This window comes from Nipponia nippon, unplaced genomic scaffold, assembly GCF_047370975.1.
Source record: "Nipponia nippon isolate SJK-2023a ecotype South Korea unplaced genomic scaffold, ASM4737097v1 scaffold_7, whole genome shotgun sequence".
Taxonomy (NCBI): Eukaryota; Metazoa; Chordata; class Aves; order Pelecaniformes; family Threskiornithidae; genus Nipponia; species Nipponia nippon.
The window spans coordinates 4,042,304-4,064,191 of record NW_028262391.1 but is presented as its reverse complement, the minus strand read 5'-3'; the positions used below and the strand labels follow the sequence as shown (position 1 = coordinate 4,064,191).

General features: G+C 41.4%; 1 protein-coding gene across 1 annotated transcript in view; it reads left to right on the top strand.

Annotated features, from left to right (window-relative positions):
• Positions 1-21,888, top strand: part of FNDC3B (fibronectin type III domain containing 3B) — a 214,927-nt gene that overhangs the window by 89,925 nt on the left and 103,114 nt on the right. The window contains exon 4 of the mRNA XM_087740202.1: positions 16,934-17,010. Coding sequence (XP_087596328.1) covers positions 16,934-17,010 — 77 coding nt within the window. The remainder of the gene's footprint in view (positions 1-16,933; positions 17,011-21,888) is intronic.

Here is a 21,888-nt window from a genome sequence, read left to right as displayed (position 1 = left end):
ACAGATCTCTGCTTGCCAACTGGGAACATATTGCAGTCTCTGTGAGGCACTCCATCACGGCCTGAATGGCTCCTCTTGTGCTCGGGCTTTCTGAATGCGAGAGAGAGAGAGAAATATTCCTTTCAGCCTTCTGCAATGTCAAAAAACCTTTAGTGACCGTATGAGAGCATTGCCTTAATGCAGGGGTTCAGAAAGGGAAGGAAGTTAAGAAGAAGGGACGGGATTTTTACCATTTGTTGCTATATTTTTAGATTTAAAGCTTTTTTTTTTTTACGATAAAATGTTGCTGTATCTACTTCTTGGGGAAAAAAAAAATCCTAAATGTACATTTTTAACATACCATTCAGTTTATTTTGAAATAATGTTTGCTGTCACTAGCAAGTTCATCGTAAGTCTTTTCTAAGAAACTAAAACAGTGCCTGTAAAGTAATTCTTCTTGTCTTCTAAGCCTTCAGTTGTAGTTTGTAAACATCCTTCTGTACTGGAAAATTACCATAGTAATGCCTGATTCTACAGCAGCATTTGCATGAACTGCTCCATTACCTGTGCAAGCTCATCTGATGTTAGAGGATTTTATACACGCTTTTACACAAACTCTATGCCTCTGATATTCAGTCGTATAGTACAGGTAACTATGATTTTGGTGAATCAATCTGAAATTTGTAATACATAGTATTATTTATATATTTGAGGCTCCTTGCGGCACAAGTCAGGTTTCACCCTTGTTCCCTTCCCTCCCCCAAGAACCATTCTCCCGTTCCCTAACTATATTTATATCTAGCTTAAATAAACATGGATTATCATTCCTTTAAGCGCACTGCTCATCTGTTTTTGTTTTCCGAACGCTTCACAAGCAGTTTTGCAATTCCAAGGTTAGAGAGCTTTTTACATGGAAGGAAAAGCTGATGTGAAGAGTGCGAGTCGCTGGAAATCAAAAAGGCATTTCAAAATCGAATGAAAAATCTTGAACTTGCAGAGTTTTGTGCTCAGGACTTTACAGTGTGCACACACCAAGAAATAACAAGAATGTGTTTGTTCCTCGACTTCTGTGTGCCGGAGCGGGAGGAAGGACTTCACTGCTGTCACTGTTTCTATAGTTACAGCTCATTCTCAAGGCAGTATTGACATAAACTAGAGTCAATCATTTATAGGGAGAAGACTTAAAAGAAAAAATCAACCATGTCTGAGTGTTTATAAGCTCTCCCCAATATATCGTAAATTGCATGGGGAAATCAATTCACTGTCTGAGGTTTGCATGGCTTACTGTACTATAAGATGCTGATAAAATATCCTGATATGGCACACAGTTCTGTAAAATACCTGTAAATGGCCCTGGTTAATGCATTCAGTATAGTATATTGGGTTATAAAATATCCATAAGTGCATGATGTTAAGAAACTTCTGTTTCTCTTAAAATGGGAAGAGTTGAATTGCAGTAGCAATTTTTTACCAGACAATCCCTTCTCTGTTATCATATATATCTTGATAATGAGAAAGCCCGATTTTAAAGCAGAGTAGCTTATAAGGAAATGTTTAGTTATGACCACATCCCACCAAAATCTCATTTGAACCTGGCCTTTGTAGGAAAAATGGGCTAAGCTTGAAACCTGAGCCTGCAGGTTTGTGAATTATCCCCATATATCTTGTACCAGCAGCTACTACAGAATCAGACTTGTGGACTCCAGCTGTGGCTTCTGCCTTGCAGAAGGCTTCTGCCTTTGTAGCGCCAGCTACAAAGATGGTAATATCACATATTGCACAAAGTCGTGGGTTTCCCCTTTTGGCATTTCAGAACATAATATATTTTTTTCAGAGGACTCATAGCCGGGGGCAGTGCGGCCCAGACTAACCCAGAAGGCAACTGGCTCCTATCGGTTGGCCACGCGTTTGCTGTCGTAGGTGCAAGAGGGTCCTGGAAAGTGTCTTTAGCTTGTCAAGTCTTTTAAATTCCTGGTAGCCAGTGGGAGAGCTGGCATGGTGGGTAGCAAGTGTGACTTGAAAGGCAGCCTAGTTTTCATCAGTGTCATCAGAGTTTACACGTGAAATATTTTGATTCAGGCAAACTTGTGTTTCCAACCTTTGTTGGAAGACTTTCAACTCGCTTGAAAGTTGCTGCTTACTGATTTTTCGAAGCGGTATCCTTTGTTTTGGATGAATCTTAGAAATGTGAAAATTTCACTGTGCATCCAATCCCTGCAAACGTTATTTTTCTATATGTATCACTGTAGGGCATTTTACATCCTTCAAAACTTCACTTGGGTGTGGCTAGTGTACCATCGTACAGAATAGATGAAAATCTTTCACGATCACAAATTTATCGGTTAAAATGTCACTGTTCTTAATTTTTCAGAATTATTTAGTTTATCTCACGTATGCCAGCATAAGTGTATACAAATACATGTATGTCTGCACACACATACAGAAATGAAACAGAGAAAGGAGGTAAATCCTTAAAACATACGGTGTGGAACAATATTTCTATTATGCTGAGACAGCAAAGTTTTTAGAAAAGATAATTTCCCTAATGAAAACTATATTGATTTAATGTAACTCAGACGCAGGGCAAAATGCAAAGTGACAAACCGCATTTTCCAGAGAATTCTTTCAGTTGTTTTGTTTTGCTGTGGCTCTGGGTTGTTATATGATTTATTGAATCTTAGGTGTTGAGGGAAAGGGGTTTAAAGGTTGGCGAGCTGAGCATCACTACAATTTATTTTCCTGATTCTTTCTCTTGCTGTTGATGTGGCAGTGTCTGATAGTTTCTCTTCTTTGTTGCACTTTCCCATAAAAGGGGTATTATAGCTTGCAAGGTAACATATGGCGGAGTTTAGAGGTTCTTGAATGCCATTACGTGCAAGATGTCATTTTTTTGATGCTAAGCTTTCTCCTGACAAATAAATCGGGTAACTGTAATTCTGTTGTGCTAGGCTGTTCCGCTAGCTCATCTCTGGGGTTCAACATGGAATATGTAACATCGCATGTTCCGTTTCTCTGGCTAAAAATAACGGCAGGTGGTGGTGTTGCCTACAAAGGCCAACTTGCCTTCCAAGGCTGGGTAACCTGGACATGAAATTCGGAGCCCAGGAGTGTGATACAGAGAGTACGCAACAGACGCTTCAGTGCCTGCCTGGTTTTTCAGCAGGAGGAAAGGAGGTGAGGAGCTTATGGTCAAAACTTGACTTCTTTGCTTTGGAAAAAAACAGTGCATTAGGTCTTCAGGGACGCTACGCATAAAGACAAGAAGCTTATCAAAGAAAGCCATGTCTGTGGCATGAAGTATTTTTTTCTGAATGCATGGTCTTTCTGGGGCAGAAACCCATTTCTGGGTCTGAAATAGAAGCAGCAATCTTAGAAGTGAAATTGAAGTTGAGTAAAACTGCTCTGAGTTTAACATAATGAAGTTAACCTGTTAAAAACTCTGATCAAATAATGTAGCTAGTGCATGAGGAGTGTTTCTCCAGGATGCTTTTTTCTGATATTTCCAAAGCAGTTGCTGAACATCGTTGCAATCTGAACATTAGAAAAGCTTGTGGTAAACAATGTAGTCTTTAACCAGGAAGGTTGATGAGTTGTAATTTCTGTGTACTTCCAAGGAAAATAACAACGTTAGGGTTTTTTTTTATATTCTCCAGTGTTATTAATTTCTCTAGATTATTTGCTTTTTAGCCAGACCCTGTGATGCATGCAAATTTCAGTAACTTATTGATGGGTAACTGCATGAGCAAATACAGAGGAAAACGGTTGAGTCACGAGCCTGAGACCCATGAGAATAGATCTGAAGCCAGAGTGATGCAGTGTTACAGAAGCAGGGCTTTCTTCAAGCAGTGGAGATACTGAGTCACCAGAACAAATTGTTTTCATTTTTTTTTTTTTTTTAATTGTGTGCTGGGAGGGCTAATGCACAAACTCATATGACCCAGTGAGTTGTTTTCCTCCCTGTTAGATAAATGCTGTTGGATGTGCAGCGATACTGACCCCAGGTATTCCCGTCCCTTCATCGCCACTGCCGTTGTCGGCAGTGATGCCTGATTTACCGGATCACTGAAATGGTTTAGAAATTAAAAAAAGATGCTGTTCATTGCTTGACCTTGTAAACAACTTGGTTTGGAGCAGCTGAAGGGATGGGGAGGGGGTTCGGGTGGAGGAGCACCCCGTGCTGCGGGCTCTGCCCAAGGCAGCATCGGCCTGCCCATGGGGCGCGAGTCCTAGGGGCTGAGCTGGAGGCTGGGCGACTGCAGCCTCTCCAAGGCAGGGTGTTAGGACAGTATATGCTGTATAGATCTGACGGTCAGATGCATTTTATTTGTTTTACCTTGTCCACCTTTTATCCTTTCACTAAGCTGGAGGAGCTCTCCAGGGATGGCTCGGGTGCAAGTGAGGAGAAAGAAAAGGCAGAATACACCTGTGGGTTTCTTGCTCCTTTTGATAGATAAGCCCTTTTGTTGTGGGTGCAACACACAAGTTGCACAGTTGTATCTGCATGCGGTTTTTGGGGCATAGAAATACCATTCAGTCTTAGATTTTGAACAGAAATGATGGTTTCTACCTTAGAACATGTACGTTTGGTAATTATTTAGGTACAGAAATGCTAGGAAGAGTGATTTTCTTTCTTTCTTTTTTTTATGATCAAAAGTAATTTAAATGAAACAAGGTGGGTGAGCTTCGTGTTTTAATGAATCAGATTAAGTCAAGCCTACTGTGCTCCCCGTTTCTGCCTGGGCACACACAGTCCTTGCCCTTGTTAGCACATGCACTCCTGCAGCCACAGGGACCAAAGTTATGACTCGGGATTTTACCTTTTGAAAATTGTAATTTTTATTTTTTTTTTTAATTAAGTAACAGACTATATATATTCATAGCAGCACTTCCCCTCCCTCTCACTGCCTTGTAAGGAAAAATGCTATAATACTGAATTTGGACTCTTCACTTACTTTACTAACTGAGATGTTAGATCCCAACAATAGAGTTGAAGTACCAAGAAATGTAAATAATTCAGTAGGTAGTTTTTCAACCTAAGGTTGTTAAGAGGAAATCAAGAGCATTCCTTGAATAGTCGCAAAGTGGCTAAATCCCTTCTCCCCGCATCCCACTCGCTTTCTGCAAATTCCAGAGCCCGTGGGTGGAGTTGTCATGGCGGGCTCTGTTGTGCCGGGGTAATCCCTCTGGGAACCTCCTTAGCCTGGGAAGAGCCCCTCCATGGGATGCTGCCAAGGCAACTGCACCCATGAAGCCTCCCGAGCGGAGGGAGCCGCGCCAGCCGGTTCTCCTGCAAGGCAGGGCTGCCCGTCCTTTGCTGGGATGGACCTGGGAACCACTCAAAGGATAACTGTTTGCTCATCTGTTTGAAAACGATATGATAACCTCTGCATTATACCAAGCTGTATGTTGTTCCCCTATAAACTCCTCAGCAATAAATACCTGAAGAGTGATGGCCGGTTGGAATGCTTACTCCCCGGAGGACAGGGGCTTTTTAATCGCCGTCAAACTACATGGTGAATGTTTTAGGTAGTAAATTAATTTCACAGTTGCTATAGCCAACAAGAAACTCCCTTTATTGCATTTGAAAATTCAGAATACTTTAGGTGTGCTATGGAGAAACTGTCCTAGATCTGTTTTTTGTTTTGTTTTTGTTGTTGTTTTTTTTTTTTAATTAGAAGTGTTATTTTAATAATTAGAAGAATTTACTTAATTATGCAATATTTGTTTCTCATCAGCAGTTAATTTGTATGGAAGGGGAAAAGTCTAATTCTCCCCGCTATGTCATGCTATATGATTAGGGATGTTTATCTGGGGATGCAGGAAAATAAGAACGTCTAGTTTATTTTTTGAAGGCTGTAATGCTGCCATTAGCCTAGAGGCATGTTTTAAAACACAACTCAACTAATGTGCTCCTTGCAGTGGCTCAGCTTAGAAATACGAGAAATGAAGTGCAAACGAGGGGAGGATGACGGGGCCCTTCAGACATAACCCGGTGAGTCACAGCCTTCCTCCTCCTCACCTTTAGTGTTCATAAATGAAAGCAGGCTGTGAAAAAGCAAGATAGTGCCTTCTCTGAACAGCCACCATGTAGTTGAGAGCTACAGAAAGAGTCTGCTGGAGTAGAAGAGGTGAGGAGGAACCAAGGTCAACGTAAGCAGCTTTTTGTGCCTCACTGGGATTCAGGTGGTTCTGCTGGGCTTTGCGGTGGGATTTGGGCACCTTCCTTTTGGCTTGGCCTGACTGTGAGAGGTGGAGAGCACAGCAGGAAAGGGAATCAAGGGTCTGTAGACGTGACCTATGAAAAAAGCTTGAAAAATGGGTTTTGTTTGGTCTGTGGAAGGGCAGGCTCAAGGGAGATCTGGCAAAGCGAAGGGGGACAGGTGGGGACTTTCATAAAAGGTTGTTGGAAAGAAAATAATGGAAGGTTCCTCCATCCACTATTGTGGGTGGAGAATGAACAAGCAAAAATTTTAAAGGAAAGAAATTCAAGTTGGACACATTTCCAATGCAAAGGCAGGTAGTCAGTGGAAGACACTAGATGAGGACTTGGTGGACCTTTGGTCACTGGAGATGCTGAAGAAGAAACTAGGCAGCATCAGTCAGGAGAGGCTCAGGTAGGGCTGGTTCTCCCTGGGGAGGGCAGAGCTGTTTCAGGGAAATATTTTGTTTGTATGCCACACTCGCCGACACAGAAGAACAATATTCTGGTTGAGGCAATCCATTTAAGATGCAGCTCTTTATTTTTTAATTCTTAACGAGCTGCTCTAGGATTACTGAACCGCTGTGAAGGGAGGAGGAGATGGTTCTCCCTGTGGTGTGAGCAAAGCTCAGCTGGGAGACCCCTGGGCTCACTGAGGGCGTCTCTGAGCCCTGCACTGATCGTCACACTTGGAATTTTAGCTCGCATTTTTTTCCAAGTTACTGTGGTGTAAGTGCAATACTGTAATAAAACTCCCAACAGAGAGACAGAAGAAATTGAAGATCTTGAAATTTGCTTTTAAGCTTTACTGAATGGAAAAAAAAAAAATTAAAAAATATGTATATATTTTATGTATATAAAACGTGCTTCTGCCCCGCGGAGATGGCAGTTTACCACAGCCCAACAAAATCATCCAGCAGGTACCTGAGTACCAACGGTGGTGTTGATTCTCCTTCCCTCCCCGCCCCCACGTGATAAAGAGTGCTGATTTGTGGCAGGTGGATATTAATTGCTATGTTTTTGATGACCACATCCAAACAGAGAATTTGCGATGATTCACTGAAGTCCAGGATCCAAACATGTCATGAACAAATCTCGCCAGCCCCTGTCACGATGCCTGGTGGCACTGCATCAGCGCCGGGCGGGCGGTGAGATTGCAAGTTTGCTTTAGTTTTCGCTGGCTGGATGATACTTCTCGCTGTGGGTGGACAGGTAAAGAATAGCCATCTCCTAATTGCTGCCTCGTTTGGGGCAGGCGGAAGAGAACGTACTGTGTAACTTTATTGTTGGCGAGGCTTTGGGTCTGTGGCTGATTGTATGGTCCTGTCGGTGTTGCCATGGGAATGCAATAATTACGTTATGAATAATTGGAGCATTTTCTTTTGCTATTGCAGAAAACTGGTGTTGTATAATTATCGTTACCCGTAATGGAAGTTGTGCTCGAAGCCGATTATTTAGCATTTGTATAAACCTGTTGCAGAGAACAAAACTTTTTGCAAGTGAATGCCGTTTTATAAACGTGCCAGAAAGCTAACACACGCACACACGCTCCCCTGAAAGCATTTACATCATTAAAATGTGTTGAAGAGCTGTCTCAAAATTGCAAAGGCAAAATAATGACCCTAGTTGAACTTCCATCCTTATGATGTTCTTCTGGCTTGTTGTTTGTCACTCTACAAATAAATAACCTCTATTGATATCAGACAATTAGTGTTGTATCGTGTGTAGGTGATAATGCTGTTCATAACGGGTGCAAAACCCAAGCAACTCTCATTTGATGACCTCTGTTTCCCCTAGAAGGCAGTGCAGCGGTTATGTAGGTCTGGTGGGGAGCTCGCTTCCAGAGCCGGAGGATGCTAATCCTTCTGTCGCTGTTCAAAGCTTCAGCAGTGTCAAAACTTGATACGTGAGATTTTTTTGATTCTAGAATGAAGCCTGATGCTGACAGAGATCTCCCGTCGTTTGCGTGTGTCGGCAGTAGTTAGTTGATGAGTTTCTCCCATTTCTGAATTCAGCTTTATGGTCTTCTCTCGCTCGGAGCCTCCTGCGAAGGACAGGCTGCAGTTCTCTGTGCAACGTCTCTTCTGTCTCACCTTTCTTGGCAGTGCCGTTCTCTCTGTTCATCCACGGACCTTCTGGCATACTTCTGTCATAAAACAAAGGGTTATACAAAGGAAAAAAAAAGTTAGTAGATACGAGGAAGACTTATTTTTTAAAAAAATAGTGTGTTTTCTATGGGATAACCTACCGGTCTTTAATAGTCTGAAGATTTATTCAGGCTTAAGTGTTGTCCTATGACCTAAACCCCGTTCTGGGTTTGTGTCCAGTTGCGTTCCCACAAGCTTCCTGTGTGACCCTGCATCAGGCATTTATTTCATTTCTTCGTCCCACAGTTTCACTTGTGAAGCGAGGAGAATAACAACCCCCCTCCAGCCAGATGTTCTGGGGATGGATTCGTGAGTCCTTGCGGGGTAACGTGGTGCCGGGTCATAGAAAGGCTTTTGTGCTCCTGCTTCAGATGTCAGGATGTCATCTTGGGCTGGTGTTCCTCACGAAATGAACGTCTCTCCAGTTTCAGGTTATTGTGTTGTGGCTTCTGTGCTAATGGATTAATTTCAGATGTTTTCAACGTAGTTGGTTGTTCTCTTTGTTTCCAACGTAGTTCTAATTTATTTAACAGTATTTGCCATTCAAGTCAACTGATTTTAGACAGATGTTTGTCTCTTGTGTTTTAGTCTAGACATCTATGATTTACAATCTGCAGCCCATCTGGTGAATTGCCATGGGAGTATGCTTATTTTCAATGCTTGAAGTATTGCAACATACTCTTTGCAAGTGTTTTTGCAGTAGCGGCTGATGAGCCAACCATCAGAAAAGGTTTATTTTAGCAAAAGAATCCAGCTTGTTTGTTCAGATTAGGGCAGCAAAATGCTCCGTTTCTATTCAAAACAACAACAAAATGTTCCACTCCAAAATGTTGCCCGTAAATTGAAACTCTAGAATAATATACGGGTTTAGTTTAAAAAAGAAGCAAAACCCACCTGGCAATGTAGAAGAACAGCAAGAGACCTGAAGAATCCATCTCGCCCATCTGCATTCTCTGTGGCTGAACAAGTATACTTGTCTGACCTTTTCTAAATAACTTCAGTGGGCTTTAGGTTCTCAAAGTTTCTTGTAACGTGTCAGCTTCGCCGTCGCTGCTGCAGATGGTGGTTGCTGGTGCTCTGTCCCTGGCGTAGGATGGCCCTGCGCTGCCGGACCGGGTCCTCGTCCCTGGGCAATTCCTGCTCCCCTTCCAGCCCCGGGGCAGGAGGAGAGGAGAGGCTGCTGATGCGCAAGGGGACGATGTGCCAGGCTGTTAAACCAGCCTCTTGACCTCATCTGGACTCTCCTCCGCTTGTTCAATTAGCGCAGTGTGATGAACCCAAAATCCGAGGTGCAGGATGGCATGGGAGGTCTTGCAGGTGAGGAGGGGGACAATTCTTTACACTCTCGGGATAAGTATCTTTAAATGCAATGCACTTCGTGTTTGAAACGTCACACGTTTGATGTTTGAAAATGTATTAATTCATAGTTCTGTAGGGGATAAAAATGAACGTTTAACCTAGCTTCCTCTTCAAACTCCGATGCAATAGTACTTCTGCGTAACAACTTGTAGTACTGCGATAGCTTTGGACGGGGCATGTTCGGTGCAACTGATGTGTTTCAGTTCATGTCCTGTTTTTATGGGTTACTCTATTATTTCTAGAAAATGCCTCAAACCAGAATACAACATCTGGGAGACACACATTGCAAAGGGGCATGCTGCTGGGTAGGAATCTCTTGGTTCTTACGTTAAAGCAGAGAGTGCTGTTGTTTAACTCCAAATTGAACATACTTGAGCCTCCCGCTATGCATAGCAGGTCAAGTAGCAAACACAGGTAAAATAAACTGTTTTCAAGGGTCTTTAGTGTAAACAGCAAAGGTGCTGTCATGTAAATAAGCCAGAAAATGCTCCAGGAGCTGTCAGGTTGATGTGTTTGGCACAGATTTCTGAGTATTTTGATTTGATGTTTGGTTGAGGGAGTTTGTCTGCACATGTTGAAAACATCAGTCAAAGCCAGACGCTCGACTGGATATTGTTGTCGGGCCTGTGGCTGCGAGATCCAAGTACTGAACATGTAAATCAAATAGACATGATTTGCAGTTTAATGTTAGTAACGTTAATGCACGGAAACTCTGAGACACCAATGTATTTTTTATAACTTCAATTATTTTTACATTTTGTTATTTATTATATTTATGGCAAATTAACTTGATAATCTGGGGGAGTGGGTAAAGGACTGTTACAATTTGTAACCTCTCCTCCTGTAGTCACAGGATTTAGAAAGGATACTGAAAAAACAGAAAGCGGTCATAAAAGTTGCAAAGGAATTTAAGTGGCACATTTTACCTGCATCAGAAGTGCTTCAATCTCCACTTTCAAACCCCGTGTTTGTATGTACAGTTGAGGTAGCTGTGTTCAATGGCTAAACCGTGGAGGTGCAGACTTCAGGCCGATACCTTTTTGGATGTTTCATTTGCATTTAAGTAGTCATTTGGTGCCGGATCCAAGATCATTTGAAATCCATGGAACCGTTTCTATGAAACTTGAGGGTTTTGGTAATGTTTTTGTACTGCTCTTACCAGGTGAAGGAATTACTTCATACTGCTAAACCGTAATCTGAATAGAAAATAAACAGTTGAGGCGCCAGACAATGTGAATGGATGTGTGGTAGGCATCCTCGTATTCACATCCTGATGTGTAGATGAGGTTGTCTTAAAAAAATTGACAAGTATGTATGGATAAGCAGTATAAAACTCTCTATATGTTGCCTTCTTCAGGCATGAGCTGGTGCCACGGGGATGGCCAAATGCTGGATGCTTTCGTTAACGCTATGCCTTGATGAGCTGTATTGGTACTGTTATTTTTGCACCTCTCATGACCCCGCCTGTGGCAGGTTGAATGCAGCGTAGGTAGGATTTTTTCTGACATTTCAGACCCCTCCAAAAGTATTTTTTAAAGCTGTCATTTTACCCCCTTAAGCACTTAATACTGTAAAAGCTGCTTCTTCTTTTCTCTCTAATGTGGAGTTGCTTTAATCTACAAATTTATACTCATCTAAGGACAAAGTATTCGGACCTTGATCAGCAGCAAATTTAAGACCCTGTGTCCTAGTAACTGAAGTTGACCCTTCCTCTGCCTCTTACCGTGTGTGAGCAGAGTTAGGTTAGCATCGGAATTAGCTCTTGTCTAGGAGAGATTGCACCTCAAAATTGTGGTGATATTTATATGTGAAAGCTCTTCACATCCTACCTTAAAGGTTTTTATAAAGTGGTCTGAGGCCCTCGTGTTAGCTCGTGCTAACAAGCAGCGTGAGGCTGTGGCTGAAAGGCTAGCAAAAATGCTCGCCACACCTCTGCTGCAAAGGAAGGAAGATGAATGGAAGGATCCAGGCTTTGGTTTTGTTTTCCTTGTCATCACCTTGTTTGGCCTGTGAGCTGCTTTGGGGATAACCGAGTGGAGGGAGAGGACACGTGTGCCGGACGGCGACAGGGAGCCTGTTTGTGCTTATTTCATTGAGGAAATCGTTCCGGAACAGCTGCTCATCCATGTGAAAATGCAAACCCTTGGGTCCCGGCCAAGGTCAGCAAGCCCTGGGTCATTTGTTTTAGCGAAGCAGGCCAATTTACCCTTTAATTATCTTTCCTTTTCGTTCGGTCACACCTCTTGCTCCCTAGATTTACTTCCTGAGAAGCGCCCTATGTGAAAGATGTGATACCACTTTTGTTGTGAATCAGAGGGAGGCATAATATTTTTTCATGGATTACTTATAACTGTTAAGCTTTATAAAATATAATGCATTTACCTGGCTGGATTTAATTTTCTACTTAGCTAGTACAGTAGGTTCTTGTTATGAAAATGTACAGGATTCTGAAATTTCAAAGTAAAAGTGCCCAAATCACTAAATTTCATATTGTTTCTCTGCTGATACAGGTATTGCGGTGTGAAATGGTAGGTTGGGCATTTGCTAGAAACGGGGCTGAGAAATTCCCGATTCAGAGAGTTTTCAGTAACTGGTCTCAGAATGGGAACTTTATAACGAAGCGGGGTAGGGTTTGCTCTTAGTAATAAGCAACGCAAAACAGTCAGTAAAATATATGCCCATGTGCTGGAGCTGAATGTGAAAAATATTTTGAATTTAGTAATAAAGAGAGAAAAGCAATGCTCTGTAAGCACTAAGGAAAGGAAAATAGTGTAGTAAAATTAGTTCTTTGCCCTATAGTGCTATGTGGAAAGAAAGAAATAGGAAAGATGCGTTGCTATGGCTGGAGGAACTTAAATGCCAGATTTTGGCTTCTATAAGGAAAAAAACCTGATTAAACTAAAGTGATCTTTAATGCATGCATAAAAGGTCACTCAAGAGCAAGAAAAAAAGCATACTTATTCCAAAACTGGGTTTATACAAGAATTTTGAAAGTGTCATGGCTTGCAACCAAGGCTATAATTAGCCTTGAAAACCTTGGGACAGAAGTTTCTCAAGTAGCTTGTGACATTATTCCTGAAGGAATCAAAATGGCCAGCAGAACTGACAATCTCTCCGTGACAGAAGCATCTTCTTGGCAGGGAAGTGGGAGACAGAGGCGGGAGGGAGACTTGCTTTGAACTGCAGCTTCACACAATAAATACACCGTGATAGAAGAAGGACTAGAATAATTGCTGTCATTTCTGTTAGGCTGCGTGTGCAGGTGTTCTTTAAACAGGCAATAGATTTGCAAACCCTTTTTGGTCTTCTGAAATGGTTAAAATAATTAGCTTCCATGCCGTCAGAGGAGTGACAGAGCAGCACAAAAGAGGGAGCCCGTGGCTTGGAAGAGGAGGACAGGCTCTTACTGGAGTGTCAAGCTATTAATTAGCTCTGCCACAATTTGAGACTGAGTTGCTTCTTTTACTGTCCCTTAATTATTAACACGTGTCAGAAATAAGAAAACTTTGTGCTCTCGCAGCTAGGGACAAGTGTGGTCTGTCACCTGCCTGGCCGATGGACTTCGGTGCCTTCAGCCTGGTGGCTCCTCTGCTTTTCCCCTTTTTTCAGAGGAGGGGGAGTCGTTTCCTTGCACCTGCATTTTGGATGGAGCCAGCCCCGGCGTTTTGGGGCGCATCCAGAAGCTGATGGAGGTGCTCTGTATTTACGGTGTCGGAGCTCGGGGTGGAATTTGGCCTCTTGCTTTGTCAGCAGAGGTGGCCAAAGCTCTTCTGGCTCAGTTTCGTTATGAACTCAGGAGACAGCCTTGGTTTTTTAACAGGTTCGAAAAGTATTAAAGCGAGCTTATTTCAGTGTACAGCATCCGTGTTAGAACGGACTGACTTTTTTCTCATTTAAATTAAATTTTCTATTGAACCACGAGCTTCAATTAAAACTTGCAGAGTTCTCATTCCCTAGAGGACACATTACTTATATCCATCCCGTGGATACGAGCAACTGAGGAGCAGCATCCTTCTCTAAATGTCTGCTTTTTAACAGTTCAAAAATATTTGACATAACCAAAAATACACGCACAAAAAAACCCCAAACCACAAAAGGTATGTTTTTGTTTTAGTGTTAATTGGGGAATGGTTTCACTGCAAGAACAGTCTTTAATAATTCCTGGGACTCATTGTGCTGTGAAGATGGGGGTCTGTATTTTTCTCAGTACCACTTGAAGTTGTTTTGATACCGTTGATGAGAGAGATGAAATAATGTATGCTAAAGTCATTTGGCTAGCCTTGAAATCAAAGCGCTGGAAACAAAATCTAGCTGCAAATCACTAGGCTGTCATTCTTTTAAAACCCGTTATCCAAATGACTTTAACAGTTTTACGGGTCATATGCAAGGTTAAGAATCATATTGCACAGTGCACGTTTTGATGATAAAACACAATTATTTTTTTTTATTGGAATGGAAGTGTTACAGTCAACAGTATCGGTGTGGGAGTTTGATTTCTTCCTGCAAGTAGATCACTGCTCCATATGAGCAATTGGCAGAAGGTTTAGTAGGACGGATAGGAGACACGCTGAACGAAGCGTTTCTCATTTGTTGTATAGAGACTATCTCGTCTGTATGTAGAAACTCCAAAACTGTTCCATTTTTAAATTTATTTCCAAGTCAGAGTACCTATTTTTGAGAAAGCCTGGCTAGGGCCAATACAACTATAAGTAGATAGCATTTTGGTGAGGGGCTGAAACAGGTTAAACATTAAAGCTTTATTCTGTTAAGCAATGTTTATGTGTAACATTTAAATTACTGTCTACTTAAAAGGTGAACTCAGGATTTTTGATTTTATAATGACTTTTTTTTCTTGCAGTTTTTCAGGTTTGAGAAATCATGGACAAGGAATGAGTTGCATAACAATGTTAGCTATTCATTTTACCTAATCTCAGGCACGTTCCATTGTGAAGAACTGAACAACACTTAATAATCCTACGTGGATTGAATCCCCCAACAAAGTGTCATTGTGTGTCTACTGGTACTGGCTACTACGTATAGATACACTGTCCAACTTACTGTGGAGTACAACTTGGCAGTGTATATAGACCAAAGTAGATTCAGAGAGAAATAAAAAACCATATTCCTCAAAAGAAATTTGCAGAAGTTTTTTTGATAGGGAAAACACATTTACTCAAATAATATTTCCGTAAAGTGCCTTCTGAACCAATTGTCACTTTATATTTTTGATGGGTTTGAATAGAGCCATTTAGATGGCAACTCCCCCCCCTCCCCATAATTCCTTACTGCTCATGCTGAATTTTTTTCCATTCACACTAAAATTGTTGACTATCTGGGGGAAAAATAATGTTGAAAGGCTATAGAATGGGGGGGGGGGGGGGGGGAAACACCCATATGAGCTGAATTTTCTATAGGAAAAACTTCTTCACGGAAAGGGCAGCCAGGCCCTGGCCCAGGCTGCCCAGGCCAGGGGCTGAGTCCCCATCCCTGGAGGGATTTAAAAGCCGGGGAGATGTGGTGCTTAGGGACATGGGTTGGTGGTGGCCTTGGCAGTGCTGGGTTAACGGTTGGACTCGATGATCTTAAAGGGCTTTTCTGACCTAAATGGTTCTGTGATTCTATGAATAAGAAGAAGTAATAATTGCTCTTTTTTTTCCTTACTGGGGCTGTAGTACAGGTAAAGTTCCCTACATAGTTAAATATAGGGAAGTACGAAGAGCAGCAGAACCATATACCTAAAATGACTTCTTTTAATTTAAACTTCGGAGTTTCCATGTGCTTAATACACTTGATGATAAATTGCCATATTTCAAATCTAGATGTGACTAGTAAAAACCGTATGCGCTGATTAGACTATAAATAACTGGATAGAGAAAAGGAACCGAGATCAGAGGAGGTATAAATAACTCGGATGGATTCCTGTGCGTAACTTGGATTTTGAGAGGTTGGGAAGTCCTGCTTATTGTACGATAAGCAGCCTGAGGAGTATAAAAATGTAGATGGATAGGAAAGGCCTTTTTGATAATTTAATGTGGACTGGTTTTGCTGATACCAGACAACAGACCGTGGCTCACTTCGTTGCTGGTGATTTCATTAGAGTTGTCTAAACTTTAGGAGCAGTCACTCCAAAGGCCATTGCATCCCACCTGTGCCTGAAGTCCTTCATATGTTTTAGTGCTTAGCTTCCTTACCTAGAATGTGATATGGTTTGGAGATGTTAGATGGCTTCTCCATCAGAGAAGGTTAGGAAGTCATCTTTGGTATTGTTAGTCAAAGCTAAAATTCAGTTTGCAATAACAAGGAGCAGAGTTCTCGCTGAGCTCTTCTCAAGAGTTTGACCACAGCTGTTTTCTTAGCCCATGGCAAATGGGCTAGCTAACAGGTTAGTGTAAACATTTTAATATGTAATAAGGAAGTAATGAAATGAATTTTTCTTTTTCAAAGTAGTGAACTCTGATTGCAAACATCTGTCTGATGTTTGCGGGGTTCATTTTATTGACAGCTCTGTGTGATGTTCCCGATTTTAATGGCTGAATCAATGAGCAATTGAGCGAACTATTTCCATTTCATCTAGACGCTTTCTTTTAGCTGGGAGGCTCTGTTTGCAAAAGTCGAATGGTTATGGCACTTGCTTTATTATACTTGTACTCAGTGCCTCAAAATGGAACTTGCATGTTCAGGGCTGGATTTCGGAGTGGAAACCATAAGCTTCTTGCTTGTATAACCACATTCCAAGGTTAGTCTGAATAGCTGAGATAATGAATTTGGTCTTTGTGCATTCTTAAACAGATAGATAGTTTTTCACATATGTGATTTTTTTTCTACAATTGGACGCTTTCCTTAGGAGCTGCCTAATTCCAGGCTGCACAGTTTCTGCTTTGTTCTCTGCTCCCATGCCTCTGACAAGAATAACTTAACCAGATTTCAATATAGGAATTGTGGGCTGCTAAAGGACATATTGTGTTACTGCTTAATGCTGTAGAAGTTGATCAGTGGGTAATATAAAGTCTATGTTTTAGCCGGTTTATGATGAAAATATTATTTCAACGGAATATATGGTAAAGTCATTGAACAATGATCTTATTCTCAGAATGATGGCACAAGGCATTTTCCATACACCAGGAATTAGTGGAGCTGCTCATTTTGTTATTGCAGGCTTCAAAAATAAAGCTATTTTTAGCCTTTTCTGAGCAATTGTGCAATTTTTTTCACTGAAAAAACGAGTATCTTATTTCTCTCTCTCTATTAGGACCAGCAGAGGTTCCCATGATGTCACCCAATGGATCCATTCCTCCTATTCATGTGCCTCCCGGTTATATCTCACAGGTATGCTCCTTGAAGAATTAAAATGTATATACAAGCAATAGCATTGATCCATATAGAGAAGTCTACTTGGTTGAAGTTTAAATTAGAAATATTAATGAATATAGCAGTACACATTTTCATACTTCTTCTCTTTTACTGGTAGTACACACACGTTTGCACAAGTGAGCAGGCATGTGCACCTTCACACACTGGTATGTATACCAGGTGGGTTTTTTAACACTAGCAAAAGCTATGCATATATATATAGAGAGAGAGAGAGAGATGTGCAACTTCTCCCTTTGTGAGAGGGAGAGAAGTCCACGTTGTTAGGCGATGCCTTAAGTTCTAGTGTGACAGTCAGAGGGGGTAGGAGACCAGTGGCAGTGAGAGAAGGAGCCCCTGTAGCTATGAAATATGCTGTTGATCCTCGGTATCTTCCCAGCAGAAATCCTGCAGCGTATCAGGAGCTGGGGGTTTTGGTTTGTTTTTGAGAATAAATATGATTTAATTATCCATTTATGGAAAAAAATGGAAAAAGCTTTTCACAAAGCTGTTAGGTTTTGGAACTCTTGAACAGCTACTGCTCTTCTGTGTAAATAACCACTTCAGATTACCAGACTGTTTGTGTTCCTTCCATCTTCTGCAAAGCTTAGACTCCTTCTGAAGTAAGCAAGAAAAAAAGAAAAAGAAAAAAATAAAGGTTGATGTAAGGCAGAATAGCTGTGAACAATACAATAAATCCAATAATTTCACCACTTCCATTGAGACCTGGACTAGACTGAAAGCTTCATTAAGAGCATACAAAGTATTTCAGATATCCTTGATGAATGGCATAAGAACTTTTGATACACATATTTTGACATCTTGTTCAGCAGTAAATGGATGATGTCCTGGAATTCCTTCCCCTCTCCAGGAAACATGGGAGGTTGTGTAATTCTGAAAACTTGTGGATGGCGTCATACTTAAATCCCACAAAATACTGCAATCGTTCTGTGGTATTTTCACTTCTGAACAGAGTGAAAACATGCCTTAAGTACCGGGGACGTTGTTGGCCCGGCTAGGAGAGGGGGCAGGACGGCAGGGTGGTCCAGCTTCCTCCTGCTCCTCAGGCATCCCGAGGTGGGTGGTTGGGGAACCCTGCGAGGCTGCATTTGCACTCCTCGTGCCCTCACCTAATTTAATAAACTGGCCCATATCATACAGAGGAATTTTTTAAAGATTTACTCTTCCTTTGAAATAACTTTAACACCTTTTTATTATTAAAATATTTATATCTCTCAGCCCTTGTACTAAGATAAATGGTTGGGTATACTCGAAATGCTTTCCAAACCAGAGTCATGAAATCTTCCAGTTGTAGCTCTGTCTGAACCCAGTTCCTCTTTAATGCTTTTTGTGGGGCACCATAATAATTCCACTAAAGAAGCCTTTAAGTAGTTACTTAACAAAAAACCAAATAAACAAACAAAAAAAAAAACACAAGAAAAAAACCCAAACAGAATCCAAACAAACAAACAAAAAAAGCCAAACAAAAACCCAACCCTCTTCTGAAGAAATTTTTTCCAAGGAGCTGGAAATATGTTGTAAAGTTTTAGGGGAATACTCTGTATTCAGCGCTTTTCGGCAGCAGAATGTGTGCTCTGCTGTGTGACAAGCGAGGCTCTTGCCTTTCAGACTGCTTCAAATGAAATAGTAGTTGAAAGTGTGTAGTAATCAAATTAGTTCTTACTGTAATAAATGTCACTGCCTTATTTGCTCTTTTTTCTATTGCCTCATAGTTAACAACTCTATTTTATGATAAACGACGAGAACACAGCTCAAATTTAGAATGGCAAGGGAAAGGCCATGAAGCAAATTAATGCACTCCGAGATATGAATCGAAATGTATTTGATTTTTTTTGTTTGATTTGACCCCAAAGTGTACATCTAAGAATCAGGCAGGGAGCAGATACCCCTGCGGAGAAGTAACGGTGCCTATTAAAAAAAGGCATGAAATCTTCTTTCCATTTGGTTATGGCAAGCATGTTGTGAGTACTAGCCTTAAATATTACATTAGTTATCTGGTGATTGCAACCCTGGATTAAAATGGTGCTTCATTACCTCTTCGGTATTGTGAAAATGGTCAGCAAAAAACTGGCAGGAGGTTGTGTGCCCTGCAAGACCAGCTCCACTGGAAGCAGCGGAAGAGCAGTTAGATGCTGTTGCTAGATTTCAAGGACCGTGTTAGTAGTCGTGACTAGAAGCTGGGCTTGTTGATGTTAAGGAGATGTTCCCAATGATTAGGCTTAGCCAGGGTGGGAAAAAATCCAGGGAAATAATAGAAGGCAAATACGCACCACCGGTTCAGATCTTTCATGCTATGGTTTTACTTTCAAAGACTGGCTCAATACCACCAGTTATTGTGCATTTGCTTTTCAGCAGGCAAACCTCTGTGCGTCTCTGGCAGATCTGAACTATGAGATCAGAGTTCGTGTGTCCAGAGTTCTTAGTTGGCTACGGGTTAGTTAGATATAAAAGAGAGAAAAAAGTTCCTTGCTGTGCTGTTGGTGGGCAATACTGCTGCTGTGGAAGGTGGCATGGTAGAGAAATTTGTATTAAATGCTTGCCAAGTCAGCAGTTTTGGTTTCAACTGTTGGATGTTGAAGGAGGAGAAGGGAGCAGCTCCTACGACTGGTCAGGAGCCGGGCACAAGCTGTTAATGCCCATTCCAGTTCTGAGCTGTGGATGGAGTTGCTTCCCTGCTGCTGGGACCATGCCCTCCCCTGGGATGGCCACCAGAGGCTACATGCCCTTGGGGTCTGTGGCCCAGTGCCGCCTCCTGGCTCCCAGGGCACCCTGGCTCCCTGGTGTCAGCATAATCTGAAGATTAAAAATCATGGTTTGGATGCCAAGCTATTAAATTTGGGGACATCCTCATGGGGTGCTGTTTGTTTCTGCTTTTCACAGTGTGTGTTTGGGAGGAGGGAAGGAGGATTTGGGGTGTTCTCATGAGGAGAGCTAGAACAATGGAAGTATCAAAAAGCACGATCGTGAACTTGTTCGCTTAGGGCTGTTGGCTGAGGACTGCTCTCTCTGAAATAAATCTGGAGCAATTCCACTGGAGTTTGAGGAATTACTCATGTGTAGTAGGACATGAAAACTTGGCATGAAACTCCACTTTTGATTTTATTTACAGAGTTGTTAATATGTGGTCTCTGCCACAGATATTTTAAGGCTAAAGGACTGATTTACTGGTGGGAGCATGAAGTATGCATAGAGCTGATAAGACACCTTTTGTCAGGAGGTAATATTGAGGTCATGTAGTCTGAACTATGCAGCTCAAGCCATGGTCCTGCAGTTCAGGATTCCTGCATCGAGCACATAGCATTTGACAGAACGAGAGCCAAACTTCTAGAAAGAGGAAGGTCTTTAAATGACATTTGAAGTGGTAGAAAATCCATCACATCCTTGGGAATCAGGATTTTGGTCTTGGGTACATCCTCTACCCTAAGAGAGGTGTTCTCCAAAACCATGTTTGGCTAGCATAAGCTTTCAGCCACAGACTCTTTGTTTTTGTATGGTTTACTGCTCACAGAGCTTCTCTGTGTGTTTTGTAGACTGCGATCAATCGAGTCATCCTTTCACAGGGTGATCCCCCCCAACGCTCTGAACACACGGAAGGTTGTGCAGATCTCGCGCGCACGTGGAGCTTTCCTTTTAAGTTCATGAGCATTGGTCCTGAAGATCTGTATCATTCTAGATTTAAAATACCCCAGCATTCTTGCCAGCATTATAGATGTTCATCTCTCTGTTTTCCAGGTTCAAGGTACAGATTTAATACTCGTGTTTGTACGTGAGGGATGGCAAAGATAGCGATGCAAACTTGCCAGGGCTGGCATGAGCTTGGATTGGCATCCTTAATAAATTAGGTGAATAAATAAAATGTTGACATCCAAGTTCCTTGTGGATGAGCTCATTCTGTACTGTTTTCTGGTACAGATTGATTTATGAATGAAGTTTCAAATCAGTTTATGAAATTCTTGAAGTATTGGTCGTGGTCCACCCAGTGGCCATGCTCCAGATGTCCTTGCTGAATCTAGCACGCTAAGTTTAAGTGAAATAAGAATATTTTTTTGAAAGCAAATGGAAATTAATTCCATATTACCATGCTATACCCGTTCAGTAAACATGTGTGTTACAGAATGAGAGTGATTGTATTCCTTTAACTGGAACTCACAAATATAGGTACAGTTTACCTGTGCAAAATTAAGATGACTGTCTTTTTCCTGGGGGTTAGTATTCAATTTCAGTGGAGAAAAATAAGAGAACATGGAGTAGTGATGTACTTTGAATATGCGAATTATCTCTAGATAGAGTTTTCATTGCTACAGCAATATCTTTAATGCAAAACAACGTTTAAAATGGTATTCTCAAAATGTGGCAGCTGATGAGGGAGGCAATTTTATTGTGTATGAGTAATGTTCATCTGGATTCTCCTGAAAGATCATCTATCTTCCTCACTCAGCAATTAAGCTCCCTAAAATATGGAAAAAAACCACACAGAACTATGCTATAATAATATTGTTATTGAGGCAGCATGCCAGTTACACCAGCAAGCACAAAAAATAACAGCAAAAGACAATTTACCTAGTAACTGTTTGAAAAACACAAAATAATGAAAGTTTAGCTCTAGGTGCCAAATGACCCGAGATACTTATTTTCTGTAAATATAAACTGCTAAAATTAGTAATAGCAATTAGTTTTAATATTCTAGTTGCATCAAGAGACCTCAACAGGGATTAGGGTTTCATTGCTTCTGGGCACTGAAGTAGAGACACTTTAGCAGACAGTGTCTCCTGATGAACTTACGGTCTTCGTGACAAACGGTTTTAAGCAGATACAAAGAATGGCGGATTTCTTCTT